General features: G+C 43.6%; 2 protein-coding genes across 14 annotated transcripts; both read left to right on the top strand.

The window, feature by feature from the left end:
- The first annotated feature begins 81 nt into the window (after nucleotides 1–81).
- On the top strand, nucleotides 82–10,678 carry phtf1 (putative homeodomain transcription factor 1). 5 transcript variants are annotated; one of them, XM_076024859.1, is made up of 17 exons: nucleotides 94–352; nucleotides 581–710; nucleotides 2,600–2,656; nucleotides 2,729–2,798; nucleotides 2,932–3,090; nucleotides 3,937–4,117; nucleotides 4,360–4,474; nucleotides 4,802–4,999; nucleotides 5,543–5,788; nucleotides 6,137–6,265; nucleotides 6,679–6,948; nucleotides 7,369–7,500; nucleotides 7,601–7,687; nucleotides 7,943–8,098; nucleotides 8,196–8,291; nucleotides 9,133–9,258; nucleotides 9,890–10,678. In XM_076024859.1, the coding sequence occupies exons 2-17, from the start codon at nucleotides 681–683 to the stop codon at nucleotides 9,908–9,910; spliced, it is 2,073 nt and encodes a 690-aa protein (XP_075880974.1). In that variant the 5' UTR covers nucleotides 94–352; nucleotides 581–680; the 3' UTR covers nucleotides 9,911–10,678. The 5 variants fall into 5 exon arrangements, with proteins under 5 accessions (XP_075880972.1, XP_075880974.1, XP_075880970.1 ...); XM_076024857.1 differs by having other exon boundaries at nucleotides 82–198; nucleotides 2,600–2,798; XM_076024855.1 differs by having other exon boundaries at nucleotides 2,600–2,798.
- Nucleotides 10,679–10,804: 126 nt separating this feature from the next.
- On the top strand, nucleotides 10,805–20,816 carry pfkfb2b (6-phosphofructo-2-kinase/fructose-2,6-biphosphatase 2b). 9 transcript variants are annotated; one of them, XM_076024862.1, is made up of 17 exons: nucleotides 10,805–10,966; nucleotides 11,251–11,429; nucleotides 12,238–12,363; nucleotides 13,227–13,323; nucleotides 14,247–14,313; nucleotides 14,400–14,474; nucleotides 15,015–15,071; nucleotides 15,233–15,357; nucleotides 15,497–15,704; nucleotides 15,926–16,072; nucleotides 16,654–16,758; nucleotides 17,164–17,293; nucleotides 17,392–17,454; nucleotides 17,560–17,624; nucleotides 18,518–18,685; nucleotides 19,286–19,308; nucleotides 19,859–20,816. In XM_076024862.1, the coding sequence occupies exons 2-17, from the start codon at nucleotides 11,345–11,347 to the stop codon at nucleotides 19,926–19,928; spliced, it is 1,611 nt and encodes a 536-aa protein (XP_075880977.1). In that variant the 5' UTR covers nucleotides 10,805–10,966; nucleotides 11,251–11,344; the 3' UTR covers nucleotides 19,929–20,816. The 9 variants fall into 9 exon arrangements, 8 of the variants coding, with proteins under 8 accessions (XP_075880977.1, XP_075880980.1, XP_075880981.1 ...); XM_076024865.1 differs by having other exon boundaries at nucleotides 18,447–18,685; XR_012926519.1 differs by having other exon boundaries at nucleotides 18,518–19,308.
- Nucleotides 20,817–21,028: the final 212 nt, after the last annotated feature.

The following is a 21,028-nucleotide window of genomic DNA, read 5'->3' as shown; positions in this document are numbered from 1 at the left end:
TAGCTTCAGGAAAGTCCACGCGCAAGTGGAGCCTCGAAGGCAAAACACCGGGTTACTGACTAACAATGTGGATGCAAAAAAAAAAAAAAAAAAAAAAAAAGAATCCCGGAAATAAAAGTATAGCGGAAAGACTGAGTCAAATAATAAACAAGAAACGGTACAGACAAGTGTATCAAAATTGAAGGCTCTTGCTAAGACGTAAGGGAGCAAGTAGGAGGCAGCTTTTTTTTGGCATAACAAACATCTTAATGTTTTTATTCGCGTGTAATGTGTCAGTTGACGGACGCCGTATTGCTTAGCTCGTTAGCTTCAAGTTTGCTCTGGCACCAAAGGGTTGCGACGCCCCTGAAATGTAAGATAACCCAAAAGTAAACAATGTAATATTATGTCAATATATGCTGCAGTTTGTGCCAAATCGAACCTTGCGGTTTTAACTTGAGGTAAGTGATGAGTACACTCCCACATTTACTCAGAGCTAACGTTGGTTAGCTTTTACTTTGTTGCAGAATTTTTCCACACATCAACAACAACACACCCCTTGGCAAACGTTTGCATTGTTGATCGAACCTTTTGTGTGTAGTGGGACAATCTGGAATCCTCCCGAACTCTTGCTCTCTCATTCCCGAGCCGTTTGTGCAATGACCTGACTTCAACTCCACTGCTTACTGTAACTGAGGACAATGGCCAGAATTGCCTGGTATCAGGAGAAGGTAGGGGAGAAACATTCTTCTGAAAGAAGGCTTGTTTTCATTGCATTAATCAATTGTAGACAGCTACATTTAATGTAAACTTAAAAGTAACGAAAACTGTGTTTTGGCACATTTTCCTTTCTTCTTTTTTTTTTTTTTTGCAATGGCCAGGGGGCAACAAATCTTACACAATCGTACACAATTATTTTTATTCTTACAATTATTATTGGACCTGTTTGTTTCACTATTAAATGGTTCCACATTTGCAAGGATCGTGCCTTAGTGGGATGGCCTGCCCAGCAGATTTGATTGTGTGCCGACAGGGTAAACATCTTTAAGTGGAGGGACTGAGATGGTGTGGGGCGCTATCTCCCTCACTGGAAAAATGAGATTTTCCACGATTGAAGAAATGCAAGGCAGATATGCTGCAAGGAGATTCCTCAACCAGCAGTATTCCACACAGAGCAGTTTATTTTATGACACTACCTCGTGTGGAACGTGGAAATGGACAAGGTGTAATGGGCTTGTGGGATCAGCTTGGAGTGACCGTCAAAACCATGGTGGCTGTTTTTGGACAAATGATGTTTGAGGAATGAGAAGTTAGAACCTCAACAGTTTGTGAGCAACATCAGTAAGTGGTATCAGGCTATTTGGTTAGATTAATTACCAATATGTCTTCCTTCTTCAGACTTCAACCACTCAATCCACCACAACAAGAGTCAGTGATAGGATAAGTGGCTTGCATTGACTGAGAATAGTTGCTCGGCTCTAAAAATGCATTTTCCGTAATAACGTGGCATTATTTAAGCGTGAACTAAACAGGTTTTCCAACAGTATTAGATTTATTGTCAAGATTCTGTTTTATTAAACAACTCAAATTATAAGATTGCAACAAACAATAATAATGATTATTTAAGTGTATTTTCCCAAACGAGTGATTTATATTCTAACATAAGCTGCGTTTCCATGACAGTTTTTTGCAAAATACAATCAATATTTCAAAAATTTCGACAAAGTTCATTTGCAATTTGCAGGTGTTTCCATCGAATGGTGTGAAGCGCACAAGCCGTAATTCTTGTAAATTCTCACTGGGCGGGACCCCACTTTGGGGAGGTACAAAACATTTTGCGTTTTGGGGGCAGCTATTTCAGTTGTATTATTACTACTGTTGCCGCTGTTATCATCAGGAGACTAAAGTATTCCGTCTCCTCCTCCATCCCAACATAACACACCATTTTCACTTGAAGTGAGCTGGTTACGTGACCCCGTACCTCACGTCTGGTGAGGGGTAAATGTACAAAACAGTGTTTCCATGACACTTTTGCCATATACCTCTATATCGATGCGTCTGAAAAACCACCTCACGAAAGCGTCAAAACCTTTTAGCCATATTTGAGAGGTTTTTCAAAGTTTAGGTGTTTCCATGACCAACTTTTTATTGCGATATTTAGATTTTGCGCAATTCTAGGGGTAATGGAAACGCAGCTAGAGTCAGTTCTCTTTTTCTTCAGAAAAACTGATACTGATCAGCAGTTTTTTCTGGTTTGCATCAATTAGCCTTTGTTTTCTGTTTTTTGTGTTGACATGCCAGGAAAGCAGGGGATGATGAAGCCGATAAGCCACAATGATTACATGTTACTTCAAACTTCAAGTGAAACTGAAGAATGGCTTCATTTTGAACTAAATGGACATTGAAACATGTTTGTTCTGTTTTTAACTAATCTCTAAATTCATTGGTTGCATCTTGCCCAATTCAAACACATCATGACAAAAATCTGTATTACAGCGTGTCAGGTCTTAAATGCAGCCTGATACCCAACTAAGTAACTGTTTATTTTTTTATTTATTGTAACAAATGACAAAAAGTGCAAAATCTTTGAATTTATGATATTGCCTTTTCTTCCTCACAGATCGGAGCCTATGATCAACAAGTCTGGGAGAAATCCCTGGAGCCGGCAGACCTAAATGTAAGACACAAACAAATCATAGTCTTGGAATTTTGTTCAGTGTTCCCACTTCATTATCAATGTTTCATCCAGGGTTTGGACAGCAAGCCAAAGAAGACAGGTTATATCAAGCCAGACCTCATTGACGTTGACTTAGTGAGAGGTGAGGCTCAGTGAAACCAAAGCAGAAAAAATGGGGGAACAAGATAACAAAAAGCACAAACAAAGAGTATTAATAAGTACACTACACTCCTTCTGTCATCATAACGCTGTCATTTTGTGATTGCTCCACTCAGGATCAACATTCAGCAAAGCCAAACCAGAGAGTCCTTGGACAGCGTTGACCCGTAAAGGTCTGGTCCGCGTGCTGTTCTTCCCGTTCTTCTTTAGGTGGTGGATCCAGGTGACCTCCAGTTCTGTTTCGTCATGTATCCTCATCCTGTACTTCATGCAAGGTAAGTTCACCATTTTAATCTTTTTTCTAATCAGAAAGAGCAACCTTGTACAGATTTCGTAGTTGTCTGTAGTGGGTTTTTAAATCCCCCAGCCGTTCGTGTTATCTAATCTGAAAGGTATCCACAAATTCACCTGATTACACGTCAGGATGAACAAATTTTGCTATGTAGAGAACTTGTAGTGCCGCAATATCAGAAACGGGAAGTGACGACACTCACCCTGAGTATGTGCGTGTGTGAGTTGTTCTCTAGCTGTTTGTTTACTGGCAGGACTTTCATGCATGCAAATCTCCTTTTCCTCCCCGCCTTCAGGACTGCGTCCCCCACTTCCTCTCCAACACAATGTCAGTAAACAACCAAAAACAGAAAAGCAGAGACAGGACACTGCTCGACACTAATAATAACACAGCCTGCTGAAATGCTTTTAGTTTGCTGCGTTGGCCATGTATTTCACAACTACGCCATCTAGTGGTGATTTGCTTTCTTGCACGGCTCCTTTAAGTTTTGCTGATAATTGCGTTTCACTGCCGCACATCATCAAGAGTTGCATCAGTCTTGAGTCTTTAATGTGCTAACTTGCTCACGACTTGCTCTAAGTCACTGTTTTAAACATTCCCTCTATACCCTTTGCAGAAGTGAAACAGCAGAGAATTTCTTTCTTAATCCCTACATTAAGTATCTACCTCAGTCACGTCCTACATTCGGCCAGGTGCAGTCTTGAAAACATGTTTCCGAGCATACCTGCACGAAACGCAGGGCCCTCATTAGTAAGCGAGACGCCTGCTCTAATTGTTACCCAGAGGGACTGCTTTATTTGCTGTTTCCAAATGTCTCCTTGCTCCTCAGTGGCGGCAGTCCTGCTGTACTGCGAGGTCCCCGGGGCGAGTGCCAGCGAGGTGTTTGGGCCCATGTGTCTGATGCTGCTGCTGGGCACCGTGCACTGCCAGATTGTGTCGACCGAATCCAGCCGGTGGCCCTCGGGCAGTCCGGCTTCCAGCTGCACCACCAGCCCTGCGCGCAGGAGGAGGTGCTTCCCTCATTGTTAGGCACCGCACACTTATTAGCCCTCAGCAGAACACCGCTACAACTTGGCGCCAAGCCTCAAGCGCGTGTAAACACTGACACATTGCACATGCAAATGGACCTAAAGACCTCTAATCAACCTCAAATTATTCAACACGCTGATCCTGCCTGAGCGCCTCTCCTGAGGCTAAAACCCTGCTGCGTTTATTATTCTCGGGCGCTGAATTTCATTTTTGTGTCACGCAGGCCGAGGAAGGGCAGAGGACCTAAGAAACCAGAGGAGAATGACAGCGGAACCACGGAGCAGCAGGGTAGCTGGCAGTCCCAAGAACACCAGTGTTTATACAGCAACGAGGAGATGGTAAAGTCACTCATCTGAGCAGTCAGGGTCGGTGCTGTCATACCGATCAAACTCAGCGGATAGATGATATTTTTGATTTAAAAAGGAATTGCGATCAGTGATTGCATGTCTCTCCCCCTTTGCCTGCTTGCTGTCATGCACTATATCTGCATTGGCTACTGAGGCTGGTTATACAACCATGAAGTTAAAGTTCAGCCAACAAATTTAGTCTCCCGATCGAGAAAATGTCATGAAAAAGAATATAATTTTGAAATGAATTTTCCAAATGAAATGACTGTTTGTCTGATTGTCTCTAAGGAATGACTGTGTTGCGTTATCCTCTTTCAGAACATCAGAAAGTCGGGGTTTGGCGCATCCGACGAGCTTTCCAGTGAGGAAGAGGAGGGCTCACCGCCAGAGGAAATTCCCCATCTAGTGTCTCTTCAAGAGCGGCACCCTGTCGCAACATGGCCAGCGTCTTCACCGAGCTCTTCTGTCCGAAAGAGAAACCTCAAGCCGAACCACAAACCCTCGTTGCGACCCCAGGTCAGTTTTGTTCTTTCGGCAGCCGCAGGTCCATGCAATGACCGAATGGACGAATGAATGAATGAATTTTATTATTGTCATGTCCAAATAGGACCCATCTGTTTTGGGACTATAAGAAACAACAAAAACTGTGTTAAATTATTACGTTCATTACCTGTAAATGGTGCCACAATTCACCGTAGGTTAAGACATAAATAAAAGAGTAAATAAAATAAAAGACCAACTGACTTAATGTCTGGCCTAAATGTACTTTTTTTTCCTTAGCCCAGGCTTTCTCTAAATATTCGGCAAGGAGAAATACCTTGTAATCAAAAATCCATTTTAGTCCACATCAAATCAACAGTTTTACACCAAGCAAACAACTTCTGACGCAAGTCATGGTACAAAGTGCAATAAAACACAAAGTGGAACTCATTTTCAACATCGATGTCACAGTAGTCACAGATTCTTTCTTCTTCTGGGACTCCCATGCAACTGCAGGTCCAGGATGGACACGTACTGACTTTACAGGGTAAAAAGTCTGAAAGCACTCTCTGTACACAGGAAGTGAGCGCCACCTTCAGCAAAGCAAAGCCCCGAGAGGTGGAGCGCCTCATGCCGGGCGCCGGGTCCCGTCCGGCCTCTGACACCGATGACGCAATGTGGGAGGAGCTCCTCCAGGGGCCTGACTCCGCCTCCTCCGAGAGCAGCGACAGCGAATCCAACGGGCGCTACGCCGGTGGCATCACGCTCCCGCAAGCCACCAGTCTGAGCACCGATGACGAGAGTCTCCAGCAGGATTTCACGGGAGTAAGGCAGCTTACACATGTTCTAGATAAAGAACAATGACGTTGTTCATCAGTGGATGCGTTGTGGCATTCTGTAGAAATGGGAGCGATAAATGAACAGTGTCCTTTTATACACCTTGCAGTGTGTCCTATTCCAACCATCAGCTGATGTTTGTTGTTGCCTATAAAACCACTGCTTTTTCTCTGAAAATGACTTCAAATCATTATAGCTTTTATTGCAGAAATTTGCTTACCTAACTAGATATAACCAAGTAATGATTTTTTTTTTTCTTTCCAAATACCTGTAAACCAATGCTGTTATCATGTTCCGTCGTCCCATCAAAGTCACAGAAAGGTCTTTTTTTTCCAGAACCAGCTGTCATGGCTGCAGGCATGTCACCCATCCAAGGACCGCGTCAGTGCCATAATATGGGAACAGGGCGAATGCAAGAAGGCCGACATGTCAGTGCTGGAGATCAGTGGCATCATCCTCACACGGGTAAACATGCTGCTCTTTCCAAATGCTCGTGAAAACTCCATTACAAACAGCAGGTCCAGCGTAGAACGGCTGTTTAAAGATGCAACTGAGCCCTTGTTAAGATGTGCCATGTCCTTGTTTTAAACAATTCGCTAGGCCTATCACACTGCTTTTTATAAGTTGGTTGCCGTACTTCTAAGATGAGGTATCGACACTAATTAAAAAAAAAAAAGAAGAAAAAAAACGCCAGATAAAGATTATAATTAACTTTTGAAATGGGTACCGCGATGACAAAGTGTGATAGTTTCACTGTGTCGAACACTGAGCCGTCTGACAAACTTAATCCTTTGCCAGGCTGCGTGCGCGTCGTGTCATCTCAGGGGTCGTGTGATAAGATGAAAAGACGCCTCTCCTCTGTTTTTTGGTGTGCGCAGGTGAAGTTGGTGGAGCAGGGTTTGGGCTACCTGATGTTTGGCGGCCTGATGACCGCCACGCTGGCGGTACTGCCGTTCTGTTTCCGCTTGTCCCAGCGTCTGGACGCCTCCAACCTCACCTCTCTGTCCCCGTCTGAGGTGGTGGCCATGGCGGTGGGGCCTCCCAATGCCAAGGCCTACGCATTCTTCTTCATCACCGCCGTGCAGAGAGTCTGCCTCACGGGGCTGTTTTTCTTCATGATGTGCGTAGCCGAAAGGACATACAAACAGGTGATCTCCATTTATATATTGAAGTTGTTTCTTTTCCCTGTATTTAGTTATGCGCTTTTTTCCCTTTCTCATGTTCTAATTCAGTGGTTCTCAAACTTTCTCTGTCACGCCCCACCTTGGAGGAAGAAAATGTTTCACGCCCCCCCCCCCAGCCTCTCCGAGAGTCTGGCCCAGGGGCCTCTGTATTCCTAATCCAGCCCTGCCTGATGTGAGGCAACGTTGATGTTCAGGCAGCCCACAGTTTAGCCACCCTACAACACTTTCTCTCTAAGCTGGTCTGCCCTCCAGTGGCGGTTCTGGGGTACTATCAACAGACAACGCGGGGAAGCACTGCCACCTGCTGGCTGCCTTTTCAATGACGAACTGTGTCGCGTTGGCGCTTTCATCTCAGACTGCACGATCGTGTTTTCTCCCCCTCAGAGACTGGTATTCGCCAAGTTCTTCAGCCATCTGACTTCTGCGCGCAAAGCCAAGAAGTCCGAGATCCCACATTTCAGGCTGAAGAAAGTGCAGAATATAAAGATGTGGCTGTCGCTGCGCTCCTTCCTCAGGGTTTGTTTTTCTGACCCTCCAACACCAGAGATGTTATTTCCCCCCAGACCAGTGGTGGTCTGCAGTGCGTGACTCACCGATATGCTTGTTGTTCCCGCAGAGACGAGGGCCGCAGCGCTCCGTTGACGTCATTGTCTCCACCATCTTCCTGTTGGCGCTTTCCATTTCATTCATTATTTGTGCACAGGTCAGTCATATCCGCGAGAACAAAATCTGATCCGCTGCCAGAAAACAGACTTAATAACCCTATTTTAATATTGTCCTGTCTGGTAAAATTACCTGAAGGTTGTGAAAACCTCAGTACCTTCTGATCATATTACCTGAGTGGAGATAATCTTGCAGCCCTTAGATAAAAGATGTTGGAGAAATTGCTCTGTTTTGCCAGTACAGTGATTATAAATAAAGTTGTGTTTGCTTTCCCCCCCCCCCCCCTTCTGCTCAGCTCCTGCACAGCCACAAAACATTTCTGGAGTCTCTGACAAACTGGGAGCTGATGGTGTGGGCCTCGTCCCTCATCCTCTTCCTGTTGCGGCTGGCGACGCTCGGCTCGGAGACGAACTGCAAGTACAGCAACTCCTCAGTGCTGCTCACTGAGCAGGTAAAAGACGTTGGAGCATCAGCTAGCTCACAGTGTCTTCAGTTCAGGTATAAATGGGTTTTTCGCTGTAATATACAATAACGGCTCTCTGTCGCAGATCAATTTATACCTGAAGATGGAGAAGAAGCCAAATAAAAAAGACTCCCTCAGTATAGTCAACAATGTTTTGAAGTTGGCAACCAAACTGATGAAGGTGAGTCCTGTTGTGATGCCATGGAATCAGTTTTTATTTCACTTGCAGAAGCAGTCAATAAATGTACATTTGAAGGGTTCATTTCAGCCAAAGTATAAAATGAAAAGTTTATTTAAATTCTGCACACAACTTGAGCCAAGCTTGTGTTGTGTTATGTATTCCTGTATTATTCAAGGCTTATCCAGCAGTTTGTTCCAAGCTTTTGATTGGACACTGGAGTGTCTACCTGCCTCCCTGAATGCTGATTTAGGTTGCGATGGCACCGGGACTGCGTACCTTACACACCACTCTGCGTCACCAGTCTTCTAATCAGTTTCACAGCACCAAATCCCACGGCAGTGCACTGAAACCCGAGCGGCCTCTGCTGAGCCAGCCTCAGTCAGTTGATAATGTTCAGGTTGCATTACTGCCTGCCACACAGAACCAATCCAAACCAAACACTGCAGTCCGCCATACGTTATCCTGAAGAAGTAAATTAACCTCCCGTTGGCCGTGGAGAAAATGTTACTGTGAGTTTACATTATTGAATCATTAATATTTAAGACTGAAGCCCTTGGTGTGTTCCTGGAATCAGACACTCGCCAGAAACTCCAGTAAAGAGTCTTGTCTTCTGTAACGTCAGCCTTCTCTCTACTGGCTCCATCTAATGTTCAATAAGTGAATCATCCTCTTCACGTCATGTCACTGCAGATGTCTTCAAGACCTCGCTAAAGGTTTTGGCCTCTGAATTACGCAACAGATATCTTTGAATAGTGATTATTATGTGATCTTACTGCCCTTGGAGCTCAAAACAGTTGATTGGCTCAAGTAACACGTCCGCCCGCGCTCTTACCTGCTCCAGGAGCTGGATACTCCGTTTCGACTGCTGGGTCTGACTGTGAACCCTCTGATCTACAACATCACTCGGGTCGTCATCCTGTCCGCCGTGTCTGCTGTGGTCAGCGACCTGCTGGGCTTCAACATCAGGGTGAGACTCTTTAAACCACAATTTAAAATAAATAAATAAATAAACAACTGAGAGTGAACTGAGTGAATCCACTTACTGCAATTATAGTTCGAGAAGGCTAAAACAACAGAGATGGAATTGAAAGGTCAAGAGCATTGATTGTCTTCTGCTTGTCTGGAGGGGCTTTCTGCTCTTCAGATCTGTGATTTTATTTGAATTTTCTGCTGCTTGTGACTTTTGTAATCTTCGCCAACATTCTGCTGTTTCAGTGCAGTTGAAACCTGTGGTGGCCAGTTTCACTTGTTTGAGTTTGTATACTCGCTCTCAAGAGCTCAAATGAACATTGCTGTTTATGGTCAAATTGCACACAAGTATTGTGGAAACATGTATTTCTTTGGTTTTGTTTTTTCAACATGGTTACCATTGGCCTCTATTGTATTGGCATTAGGTGCTTTTTTGCTTGTATTTTAGATTTAGAAATTGTTACCGTAGCCTTCTTTGATTAAGTAGTGAGTCAATTTTGGGCTCTTCAACTTTAGCCTTTTGCCTCCGAAACTCTTCATAAACCCATAGTGTGGCCTCTCAAAGACATTTTTAAATTGAGATTTTCTCTCTCTCTCTCTCTCTCTCTCTCATTTTCTTCCAATCCCAGCTGTGGAAAATAAAACCTTAATGTGAAAACGACCAACCACTAACATACATTCAGACACTGGACACCTGAGACTTCCCTTCCCATCTTCGGCAGACGCCCTCTTCGTCTCTTCCGGAGGAGGGGAAATGTGCTAATCTACTGACAGTACGGTCATTGTCTGTGCCTTTTCCGAGTGAAGCATGTATCCCGCTGACTTTATATGTGACAATCGCTCGCACGGCAGTAGCGGCGCCTTGGCCGCGGCGAGGAGACTTTCCATCAGCTGTGCCACTGACCCAGTGTCTGTCCTCTCACCGCTGAATGTTGCTAAATGTGTGGTTAAACATAGCAGTGGTCTGAGGTCATCTCGGGCTTCTTTGGCATCCAACATTTCCGAACGTGTCTTGCACAGAGTTGCTAATGTACATAAGTGTGAAGGGTTAAAAATATATAGACATATATATATATATATATTCTGTATATATACAATATTTTGTCTTATTGATCAAATTCAACATGGGAACATAACTGGTTGCGTTGAACGAACTGCTCATGAACTTGACTTCAAACCTTTTGTACTATTTAAAGTGGAAACAGTGATTGTATGGGCGGGGCTTTATTTATTTGTGGTGGGGGTGGAGGCGCTTAAACTTCCCATGGTACGCAGGCCTTGACTCTGTGACTGTGACCGTGTTATAAGCATAAAAGCATACAAGAGGCATAGGGGGCTGTCATTGAATTTAAACAACAAAAATCTATGCACCATTTCTATTGTCATTCCTTTGAATAAAATGTTTGATACGGCTGGAAGTGTTTTTTTTGTTGTTGTTGTTATATATAATTATTTTTTTTGTACCCGAACTGAGCACTTCGACACGTATTATCAGCATTACGGTAAAGGGGCGTAAAATGACGTAGAAACACACCTCCGGCTTGGAAGGACACCAGCGCACCAGCGGGCCGGAGAGAGACAGCGCGGCACTGAGGACAGGCCGAGGGACCGTCTCCTTAAGCCGGCCGTGTCGTCTGGCGAAGCGGCGTCCTGCGCCTGCCGAGGGGGGTTTGCAGCCGCCGGAACACGCACGAATCATCGAGCAGGTAAATGTGAACCAATGGAGGCAGATAACTAGGCTCACCGCACGGACGTCTTTTCTGCGTTGTGTCAAAAAAAAAAAAAAAAAATCGGATAAGGCTGCTATTCATCGGGTGTCGCATAAACTCAGTCACCCCGGTCGGTCGGAGCGCGGCTTCGCTCAGCCTGGATGATGTGGCAGCGGTTCCCATCCTCACCCCCACTGTCCCGACATCCGCACTTTGATTGACGTTTAAATGAAATAAAATCACGGCTCGTCGTCGGCTCATTCTTTGCGTCCGTGTTGCAGAGCAGAGTCGTTTCGTCGGATCGCCAAGTCTGAAGGCAGCAAGCAGCGGGGGGAGAGAGAGAGAGAGAGAGAGAGAGAGGAGCACGCTCCCAACATGTCATGCAGTCAGATGGACAATGGCTCTGCAAACTCAGCAGAGGCAAAGAAAACGGATCTGAGAGTGAACGAGAAGAAATGCTGTAAGTAGAGAATTCTTCCTAGGCCGCCTCTTCTGCATGACTGCTCTGGCTGCATACAGGTGCATCATGCTGGTCACTGGCAGAGCGACTGAAGGCGTTAGCGTGTCTGCAAGTGACGGTAACAGGCGCTGAAACTACCCTTCTTTTTGGCCTGTTGTGTGGTTTTTAGTTGGTAATTATTTCCAATGTTGATGTAAATGTTGGGAAATGGTCAGGTGGGGGCAAAACTTGATGAAACTCTTGATTATTTTTTATTTTATTTATTTATTTTTAAAGCACTACATTTTAGTAGACTGAAAACATTGGCAAAGAATTACAGAAATGCCTTTTCTGTTTAGCTTGACTGAGTGAGATGTGTGCAAACCAGTTTAGCCAAGCTACCGATGCTTCTCCTTAAAGATAAAGGTTAGAATGGAGTACGGAAAGACTTGCCACACTGGCCTCCATTCCTGTTAAATTCAGCTTCATCTGTCTGTGAAGCAAATGGGCTGGTTCTATTATGCCATGCTCCTGCAGCTGACCTCTGCCTCTTCTTTTTTTTTAATGTTTATTTTTTATTTTTTTGTGTAATCCACACATAATCCAGTTAACAGGCTGCCTGAATGCTCCAAAAAATACTGGGGGAATGAGTTTTCAGTAGTCGGTTAGTCTTTTAATTCAGTAAGTTGTGATAAGAAGTTTAGCACGTCTTTCTAATTTATTCATCATCCTTTCATTTTACCACTCTGTCAATTTAGTAGTGATAGACACAATTCTGTCCCAGTGTTGTGTAGGATTTCTAACTGTTCCTGGCCTTTACCTTGTGCAGCATGGGCTTCCTATATGACCAACTCTCCTACCGTGATTGTAATGATTGGCCTGCCTGCCAGGGGGAAGACATACATGTCAAAGAAACTCACACGTTACCTCAACTGGATTGGAGTCCCAACCAAAGGTAACACAACTGGGATGGTGTCTTTAATGTGTTTACTGAAATATCATTCGGGATTCCTGTGAGAAAGTTAATTAAACATACAAAAAGGGGATCACGGGATGAACTTTCCGTCTGTTACTTTGAAAGTGTACACGCTTTTTTACTAGCTTTTTTAGCCAGCCATAATGGACTGCTTTCTATTGGCATGAGCAACTGACTTTAGCCACAAGTCACAGCCCTGCAGCTTGCTAACTAGTAATGCTATGCAATATGTGGCCTAACTTGTGCCACAGTCAGCCAAGAGTAAAGCCAAAATATATTTCCCACAAAAAGTCCTTCTGTGTTGTTCTGTATCATGCTTTTAATGTGAAACCACACCAAGTGTAGCATCCGTATCAATCCTATTAGCATTAGCCACAATTCATAAGCTTGCTGTCTCTTTGTATTCATATTCTTTTTATCATCATCGTGTGTGATTTCAAGAGGAGTTTGCAGCAACTAAACCAACTCAAGCTAACTAAAAGCATGGTTGATCAATATTAAGACTCTATGCTAATTGCACTTTTCTCACTTGAACCCCATTATTGTTAGTTCAACATACAACACTGCAAGATTATAGCATGTCCTAGTCTTGCCTCGCAACCCTTTTGCATCTTTTCCTCAAGTAGTCAACATATCGAAAGTTTTACCCAGATTTCTTTTAGCACTGTGAGGTTTTAAACAGGTAGTCAATTGTTTTAATTGCGGCTATTTCTGAGAAGAATAATTGAAAGAATTTCATACTTTAATGATCAATCAATAATGATTAAATGTGAACGAATCCAGTCCAAATTGACAAAGCTGTAACATTATCTCAGGTGTAACATCATCTGTTCATTTTGCAGTGTTTAACTTGGGTGTGTACCGCAGAGAGGCCGTCAGAGCCTACAAGTCCTATGATTTCTTCCGCCACGACAATGAGGAGGCCATGAAAATAAGGAAGTAAGCTGCATTTTCTGCATCATTTACTATCTATCTATCTATCTATCTATCTATCTATCTATGGGGGTCATTATTTTTTTTTTGCACAATGAAACATTTTTGTTCTTAATTACGGATTTTAATCCCTTGTGCCATTCATGTCTACTGTCAGTCCAGTCACTCAGTGGCTCACCAGCATTGACTCGACAGCTCAAGTTTCCCAGTGGAACATTAAAGGCAACAGTTCTTCTCACCTCCCGTGACACTGTACGCAACAATCATGTTTCACTTGCAGTTACTCTGCTCATACAGTTCAGGCCCTGAGTGACGAAGCAGTTTTTGCTCGAGAGTATAAATATCAGCACCCACCCTCACCGAGGAGCGCAACAAAGAATCAAGCTGTCTGTACCTCCACAGTCCCGTCCATCACTAATAACTGAAATGGGGTTTGCGGTTCATGGCTGTCTTGAGAATGTTGACAGAATCCCACTGCTGAATTGTGACCTAAATATTAAACAAGCTGCTGCTGTCACTCTGAAGCTGCTATCAGCGCCCCTGGGTGTTACATGGGTGGTAGACCTGGGTCAGACCGCTGCTGTAAATAATGCTGAGGCTACTTTTCGCTATCGTTGGTGTGAGTCTGAGGAAAATGTTCAGAATGTCATCACTGTAGTTAAAGCCGTCATCAAGTATTAAATCAATCATTTGGGCTGCCATTCTGCACTGATTACGTTTTTATAATCAGCCCGCTCAGTTTAGGAGAATTGTACTATTATTATTTTTATCAACAGATTATTGACAGATTTTATTGTAAATATTTAAAGTAATAGCAGTAACTTATTTCTATGGCGGTGGGGAGTACAGGATATTTACGGTTCTAAATGTACATTCTGTGTAAATGTCAGTGATTGTTGATTCTGTCATTTTGTCTCCATCTCCCGAAGACGGTGTGCTCTGGTGGCTCTGCAGGATGTGAAGGCTTATCTGACGGAGGAGGGAGGTCAGATTGCTGTGAGTCCTCGCTACCTCATATCCAGAAGATCTAAACCATCCAGTGCAGATGAAAACCATTCCCGTATTTTTCCCTCTTTTCACAGGTGTTTGATGCAACAAACACAACAAGAGAACGACGAGACCTTATTCTAGCTTTTGTGAAGGAGAATGCATTTAAGGTAAATGTAATATGTAATATATTTCCAAGTAAAAGTCTTTTCTTTTCTTTTTTTAAATCCTTTCAGCTAAGATAACATGGACAAACTACATAGCCCACGCATGCTATGTTGGCCACTGCAGCTTCAAGTATTTAAAAATCTCATGGCACATTAATTTAGACCTTTTATCTTGAGAGATTATTTTGAGTCGGTGGCTTTAATTACAGAAAGGATGTCGCGGAAGCACAGATATAGAAGCTCTTGCTCGAGCTTTAAAACAGGCCACTCTTAATCCTCTGCTTTGTATGTATTTGGCTTCTATGTTTTCATCATTTTCCAACCTCATAAGTGAGGTTGCATAACTGCAGAAAATGCTTTTTGTTGCTGTAAATCAATAGAAATGTTGTGCTGCATATCAGAAAAAGATAAAGATAAAACTAAACAAAGCAGGTTCCAGCTGAGAGTGCAGTGCCCCTCAACGAACAGACGCTGCTATGCTTTTAATTGGCTTTTTTTTGGAGGCATTTACACTGGCTGTCTGAGTCACTCTATTTCCAACAGGTGTTCTTTGTGGAGTCTGTCTGTGACGACCCAGAGGTCATTGCCGCTAATATTCTGGTATGTACCAATGTCCTTAACCAGGCTGAGTGCTTGAGTACGACCTCATTTGTGGGAGGTCGAACCCATAATCTATTAATATTTGTGTTATCTACATTGTTATGCAAGAGGCAGTGGCCAGCTAGCTCACCTTGTTTGAATGTGCTGAATGTCTTTGGCAGGAAGTGAAAGTGTCCAGTCCGGACTACCCGGAGAGACACAGGGAGAGGGTCATGGATGACTTTCTCAAACGAATCGAGTGCTACAAGGTGACATACCAACCTTTGGATCCTGACGATTACGACAAGTGAGAAGCCGTCGAGCTCTTTTCTCCGACCTTGTTGTTTTACCACTGTAAATTTAATGCCAAATTCAGTGAGTTTAGAACTTGTGTCTGTGTGGAATCACTATTGAAACACGTCACTCATCCACTGGCTCTCCTGCAGGAGCCTATCGTTCATCAAGGTGATGAACGTGGGCCGCCGCTTCCTGGTCAACAGGGTGCAGGACTACATCCAGAGCAAGATTGTGTACTATCTAATGAACATCCACGTGCACTCGCACTCCATCTACCTCTGCCGCCATGGAGAGAGCGACCACAACGTTGAGGGTCGCATCGGAGGAGACTCTGAACTTTCTCCCCAAGGGAAACGGGTACGATTGCCATGGCTCAGTTTCATTACCCTCACACTATTGAATGCAAACAGATTAGGGAAGTTCTTTGAAGGGTATTGTTATCTAATATTCAGAGCGCGAGGAATGACTCCAATTTAGCGATCTGCTGCTGATTGATTGTTCTTGGTGGCTGTACAGAAGGTTGAAAGGTGAAATACCAATGAATAAAAACAAAAATGTGTGTGTGTCTCTCATCCCAGTTTGCCCACGCCCTGAAAGACTTCATCAACGAGCACAATCTGTCCGATCTGAAGGTGTGGACGAGCCAACTGAGAAGGACGATCCAGACAGCGGAGGAACTTGGAGTCCCCTACGAGCAGTGGAAGATCCTCAACGAGATCGATGCTGTCAGTGTCCTGCCCTCTGAAATTGACCAGCATTCTGACAGGTTCACTGAGTTGGGGTCAGAAGGTCAGGCAGCAGAAATGGAGAGAAAGAAGGACCAAAAGTTCCAACTTGCAGAAAATGTTGACTAAAATTTATTTTGGGGCAGTCAATTTATATAGTTTTTGTGGTCTCTTTTGGTGTGAAACTAAATTGAACTGAATTTTTGCTTCAGCATTTCGCGCCATCACTGCCAGTTGAGTTCGATGCCCATCCGGGGCTTTTCTGTTTTTAGTTTGCAAGTTCTCCCTGCATCTGCATGGGTTCTCTCCAACTACTTTGGCTTCCCCCCAACATTCCAAAAACATGCACATTGGGCTGGTTGGCAACTCTAAATTGTCCTTAAGTGTTTGTCTACATGTGATGAACTGGGCACTTGTCCAGGTTAACTCCATCTTCACTCTAAAGACAACTGGGATAGACTCCGGCACTCCACGACCCTTAGTGCAAGAGAAGAATTGATAGAAGATGGATGGAGGGATTTTTACCAATTTTCTTCACTTCCTGTCACCTTACATCAAACCCTTTTGCTGTCTTCGCACAGGGCGTGTGTGAAGAAATGACTTATGAGATGATCCAGAAGACATCCCCAGAGGAGTTTGCAATGAGGGACCAGGACAAGTACCACTATCGCTACCCCGGAGGAGAGGTGACCTCAATAATGACAGAAGCCTCCTTTTTGGTCAAATCATTGATTCACCTCTTTTAACAGGAGTGTAGTCCTGACACGGAGCTACTCTTAGGCAAACTTGGTGGTCTTAGGGGTTTAATCATCCAAATAGTTATTGTTCATTATTGTATTTCATGATGAGCCCCTTTACATCATAACTTGAGGCAAAAAATAATTATATACTTTTATTTACCTAAGAATTACCTTGAGCACCAGATATCTTGATGGTAGCTGATCACGATGGGGTTTTTGACAGAAATTTGATGATGGAACCATGAGCCACAAGTTTCACTGCTTATAGGCCCCAATTTTCTCAGTGAGGGAGAAGAAAAGCGTGATTTAAGTGCCCCATTTCAGCGATCTGACAATTGTTTTTCTGCGCAGTCCTACCAAGACCTTGTCCAGCGTCTAGAGCCGGTCATCATGGAACTGGAGCGGCAGGGCAACGTGTTGGTCATCTGCCACCAGGCAGTAATGCGTTGTCTGCTGGCCTATTTCCTGGATAAGGGTGCAGGTCAGGGAAAAAAAAATGTGCGAGTGGAGAAATGATGGCACCAGCAGCACATTGGGAAGATGTTTATGAGTCGATCACATCTTGTCTTCATCCCACAGAAGATCTACCCTACATGAAATGTCCCCTCCACACGGTTCTCAAGCTCACTCCCGTTGCGTACGGTAACGTTTCACTCACGACAAATCTCTCTAGACCTCAAGAATTGAAAGTGTCACATGTTTGATTTTCTTTTTCCAATATCTTGTATGCCTTTTTTTTGGTTCTAGGTTGTAAAGTGGAAATGTTTTATCTCGATGTGGAGGCGGTAAACACGCATCGAGATCGGCCCCTTGTAAGTCAGCGAGTTCACGCTCTAAGACATTCAACACTGTTTGACACCAAAGCCTCAAATGTGGCGACTTGAGAAAGAATGAGAAATGAGAAAAATAAGATTTCGCGTTTTTTCACAAAGCAGCAGTATCAAACATTTTAGCAATTCACAGCTTCAATCCTCTCATGTTCGTTGCATCTGCCAGTTGAATGCGATCACTCACTCTCTTCTGTGCGAGACTTCCTGCTTCCCAGACTCCTTCCTTATATCCTTCCTTTTTTTTTTACGTCTCCTTATATCTTTAACCCTCAATTTAGCCCTGTGGCTTGAGCTTTGAGATAATGAATTTTATTCATTGAGTGTCATTCACTGATGGACCAATGGTACTGCATTGCTCGGCTGATCTCACACTTTTTCTGGTTGCACTTGTTGCTCTTGTTTTCCTTATCAAGGACTGCTGACTTTCTGCTGTTTGGCATACCTTTATCGAGGAAGCTGTTGCGTAGTTTTGCTTGTGCCTTAAAGGAGCTATATGCAAAATTATGTTTCTGTGAATATTGGTTTTGCTCAATTTAAAAAAAAAAATAGTGGGGTAAATCTTGTCAATAAACCTCCGGTTGCTAGATAAGACTAAATTGTAAAAAAAAAAAAAAAAAAATCTCTCACACTCTACTAAACAGTGATGTTAATGCGCCAGTTTGTTCTGGTGTCACAACGATGCCATCTACCGAAGAACTGATTTTTTTTGTGTAGCTCCTTTCAGGGATATAGTGTTGAAATCCATGTGTGCCACGGGTGGATTGAGGGCTAATCTTTCCCTGTTGCCATTGGCCCTCTCTTGAGGTGGGGCATCCATGTCCGCTTGGCAGGACCTGGTCCTATGGTAACACCTGCGGTGTCTCATCTCCTACCAGGGTAAAATCCCGAGGGACTCTGCTCTCATACACCGACGGAATAGTTACACTCCCCTGTGCAGTCACGACCAGGTCAAGCGTCCCCGACTCTACAGCGCAGGCAACCAGCCCTGGCTACCGCTCGCTCCCACCCCGTCAGCACTGATGCCGGAGGGACAGCAAAGCCAAGTTAGTGCAAGAGCTCGCAGGGTTCCCCCTCCAAATCGGCTGCAATCGATCACCTCCCACCACGATTGCAGCCCTGTGTTTGACATTCCGTCTCCGCGTTCGATTCCCCTCGCACAAATTGCCTTGTCTGTGGTGAAATAGCGTACACGCCGCCCGTGTCCCTGTCTGTCCGTCCGTCCATCTGTCTTTGTGAGGACATGTTTTGGATCCTGAATGAGTCGCTCTCCTCTCTTAGTGTAGTACCTTCCAAGCGCTGGTATTTGTCTTGCATGACCGCAACTGCACCTCTGTTCTGTCTGCTGCAGAAGTGCATGTTTGCATTTCATTAGCAACACATACATCACACTTACAGATCCATATAACTGGGTTACACATGAACCAATTTGTCAGAAAAGAGCGTTTGTTTTTTTTCAGATCATTTGAAAGCTTAGTTTCAAAAACGTAACAGTTGACGACTTAAGAAAAGAAAAAAAAACCCTGTACATATGTGTTTGTCCCTGCCGTCTGTATGTCGTCTTGCTTTGTGAGTACTGTGCAACAGCCCTTCTCCACATTTCTATCTCCCTCTCTTTCTTCACTGTCTCCAACTCTGTCCAACAGCCTCGGATAGGAAGCGGCTGTCTGTGAGTATTTTGGAGAGTCACTACATGAAACCAGCCATTCATTCCCATTATTCGACTCCTGCCATGTAACTCGCACCAGTATGTTTGCAACAGTGATTTAGTTTTTTTCCTCATGGGCTAGAAGCCCCAAATTTGACGTGGCTGTGTCTTGAGGGATCCCGATGAACCTGCGAGTGGCCCCGTGTCTCTAGGACAAAGTTGACTTTTGACCCCATAGACTTGCATGGCATTAGGGCAGTGATTCTCAAACTTTCTCTGTCACGCCCCACCTTGGAGGAAGAACGTTTTACATGCCCTGCCGCCCGGTGTTTAGCGCCCCCCCCAAAAAGAAAATGCTGCTGGATCATCATTTAGCATAAACTAAATGTGGAGTGAGAATATGAGAAGAAGAGAGTCCCCTAATGTAATTATTTTTTACCAGAAAAGACAGTGACCTAAATTTTAAATAGAAACTTCCCAGAGATTCCCAGGCCCTCAGGAAATCAATTTGTCTCTCTTGATTGGGATTTGCTGCTGCAAGGTATTCATTTGTCTCCTCTTTGTGTTGAAGGAATCCCTGTGCGAAGGAATCGACTTTGACTGCCCCGAAGAGTCTAGTGGCTGTGTTCGCTTTTGAGTGAGGACATCACAGACTGTCTGAATGGCACAGAAAGGGTCTGTAACAGTGCAGCCTCGATTCATTTCAAGTGGGGGTGAAGATAAGTAGCACAAAGTAACACCTTTGGCTGCTAACTTTGCCAACTTTTCAGCTTCTCTTATCTGTAGATGCAAAGGCTTTGAGCTGGAAGCCTCATCAGCGGCTTCAGAAATGTACTCCTCTGCTTGTGTATCATGATCAGTCAATCAAAGAGGCACACCGCATTGCAAAACTGGCAAGAACATTATTGTAAGCATTAGAATGCCTTCCCTATAAAAAAAAATAAAAAATACTTAGCCTGTCTGCTCAACTGAATGTGAGAAGAACAAGTTTTTGTTTCTTCTTAGAAACAAAAATAATCGCTAAATACACTCATGTCACCTTTCACCGTTCCACACTTCCAGTTAAAAGAAAACCATAAACAATGCAGTATGAATGATAGAGCGCCGCAGTCTTGTTTTGCCTTGATTCAGTTTGTTATTTTCAACATAGGTAATACATGCCATTTAGGAATGGACACAGTATGCACCAGCAGAAGACAGATAAACCCATTTTTGTCAATAGTTCTAAAATCTATCATTGAATGTTCTTCAGTCTGCGAAATTTTCTATACTGGTCAATACAAATGCCAAATTTAGCTGGTTGAATGCAAAAGTATTTTATTGACCATTGTGTTATGCTATTATACTGGTAAAACACTTCCCTCGCCAGTACATTGTGACAGGCTGATTTTCTTTCGAATCCAACGTTTTTATAGACATGACTTTGTTCTCATTATGTTTGAATGTTGTTGGGTTTTTGTTTGTTTTTTTAGCTCAAAAGTGGCAAATGTGTGCCTTTGTTGGGAAGAATAAAGTTCATTTTGAGGTTATATGCCTTTTGGTTTTTCATTAATCCTTAAGAATATTGTGAAAGAGGATTAGAACCAAATGTTTTTGTTTTCATTTTGATTAGAAAATAAATGAGTTTGTTCAAAGAACTCTCAAAAGAAAGTCAGAATATTGGCTTTAATCTCAGAATTCTAAATTAAATTGACACGTTCAGCCAAACTTTGTTCAGAGACTTAAGTCTGACTTTGGTTAA

This window comes from Nelusetta ayraudi, unplaced genomic scaffold (genome assembly GCF_046127955.1).
Source record: "Nelusetta ayraudi isolate G7.1 ecotype Tasmania unplaced genomic scaffold, CSIRO-AGI_Nayr_v1 ptg000017l, whole genome shotgun sequence".
Taxonomy (NCBI): Eukaryota; Metazoa; Chordata; class Actinopteri; order Tetraodontiformes; family Monacanthidae; genus Nelusetta; species Nelusetta ayraudi.
Note: the sequence above shows the minus strand (reverse complement) of the source record. Positions and strands in the feature narration are given on the sequence as shown.

Bases quoted from the DNA above. Each gene is read 5' to 3' on its own strand.
- phtf1 (XM_076024857.1), top strand. From the start codon at position 681: ATGGCCAGAATTGCCTGGTATCAGGAGAAG. The intron at 4,475-4,801 runs GTAAAGTCACTC...ATCCTCTTTCAG, and splicing joins TATACAGCAACGAGGAGATG to AACATCAGAAAGTCGGGGTT. The intron at 7,501-7,600 runs GTTTGTTTTTCT...TTGTTCCCGCAG, and splicing joins CGCTGCGCTCCTTCCTCAGG to AGACGAGGGCCGCAGCGCTC.
- pfkfb2b (XM_076024861.1), top strand. From the start codon at position 11,345: ATGTCATGCAGTCAGATGGACAATGGCTCTGCAAACTCAGCAGAGGCA. The intron at 14,314-14,399 runs GTGAGTCCTCGC...CTCTTTTCACAG, and splicing joins AGGAGGGAGGTCAGATTGCT to GTGTTTGATGCAACAAACAC. The intron at 17,455-17,559 runs GTAACGTTTCAC...TTTTGGTTCTAG, and splicing joins GCTCACTCCCGTTGCGTACG to GTTGTAAAGTGGAAATGTTT.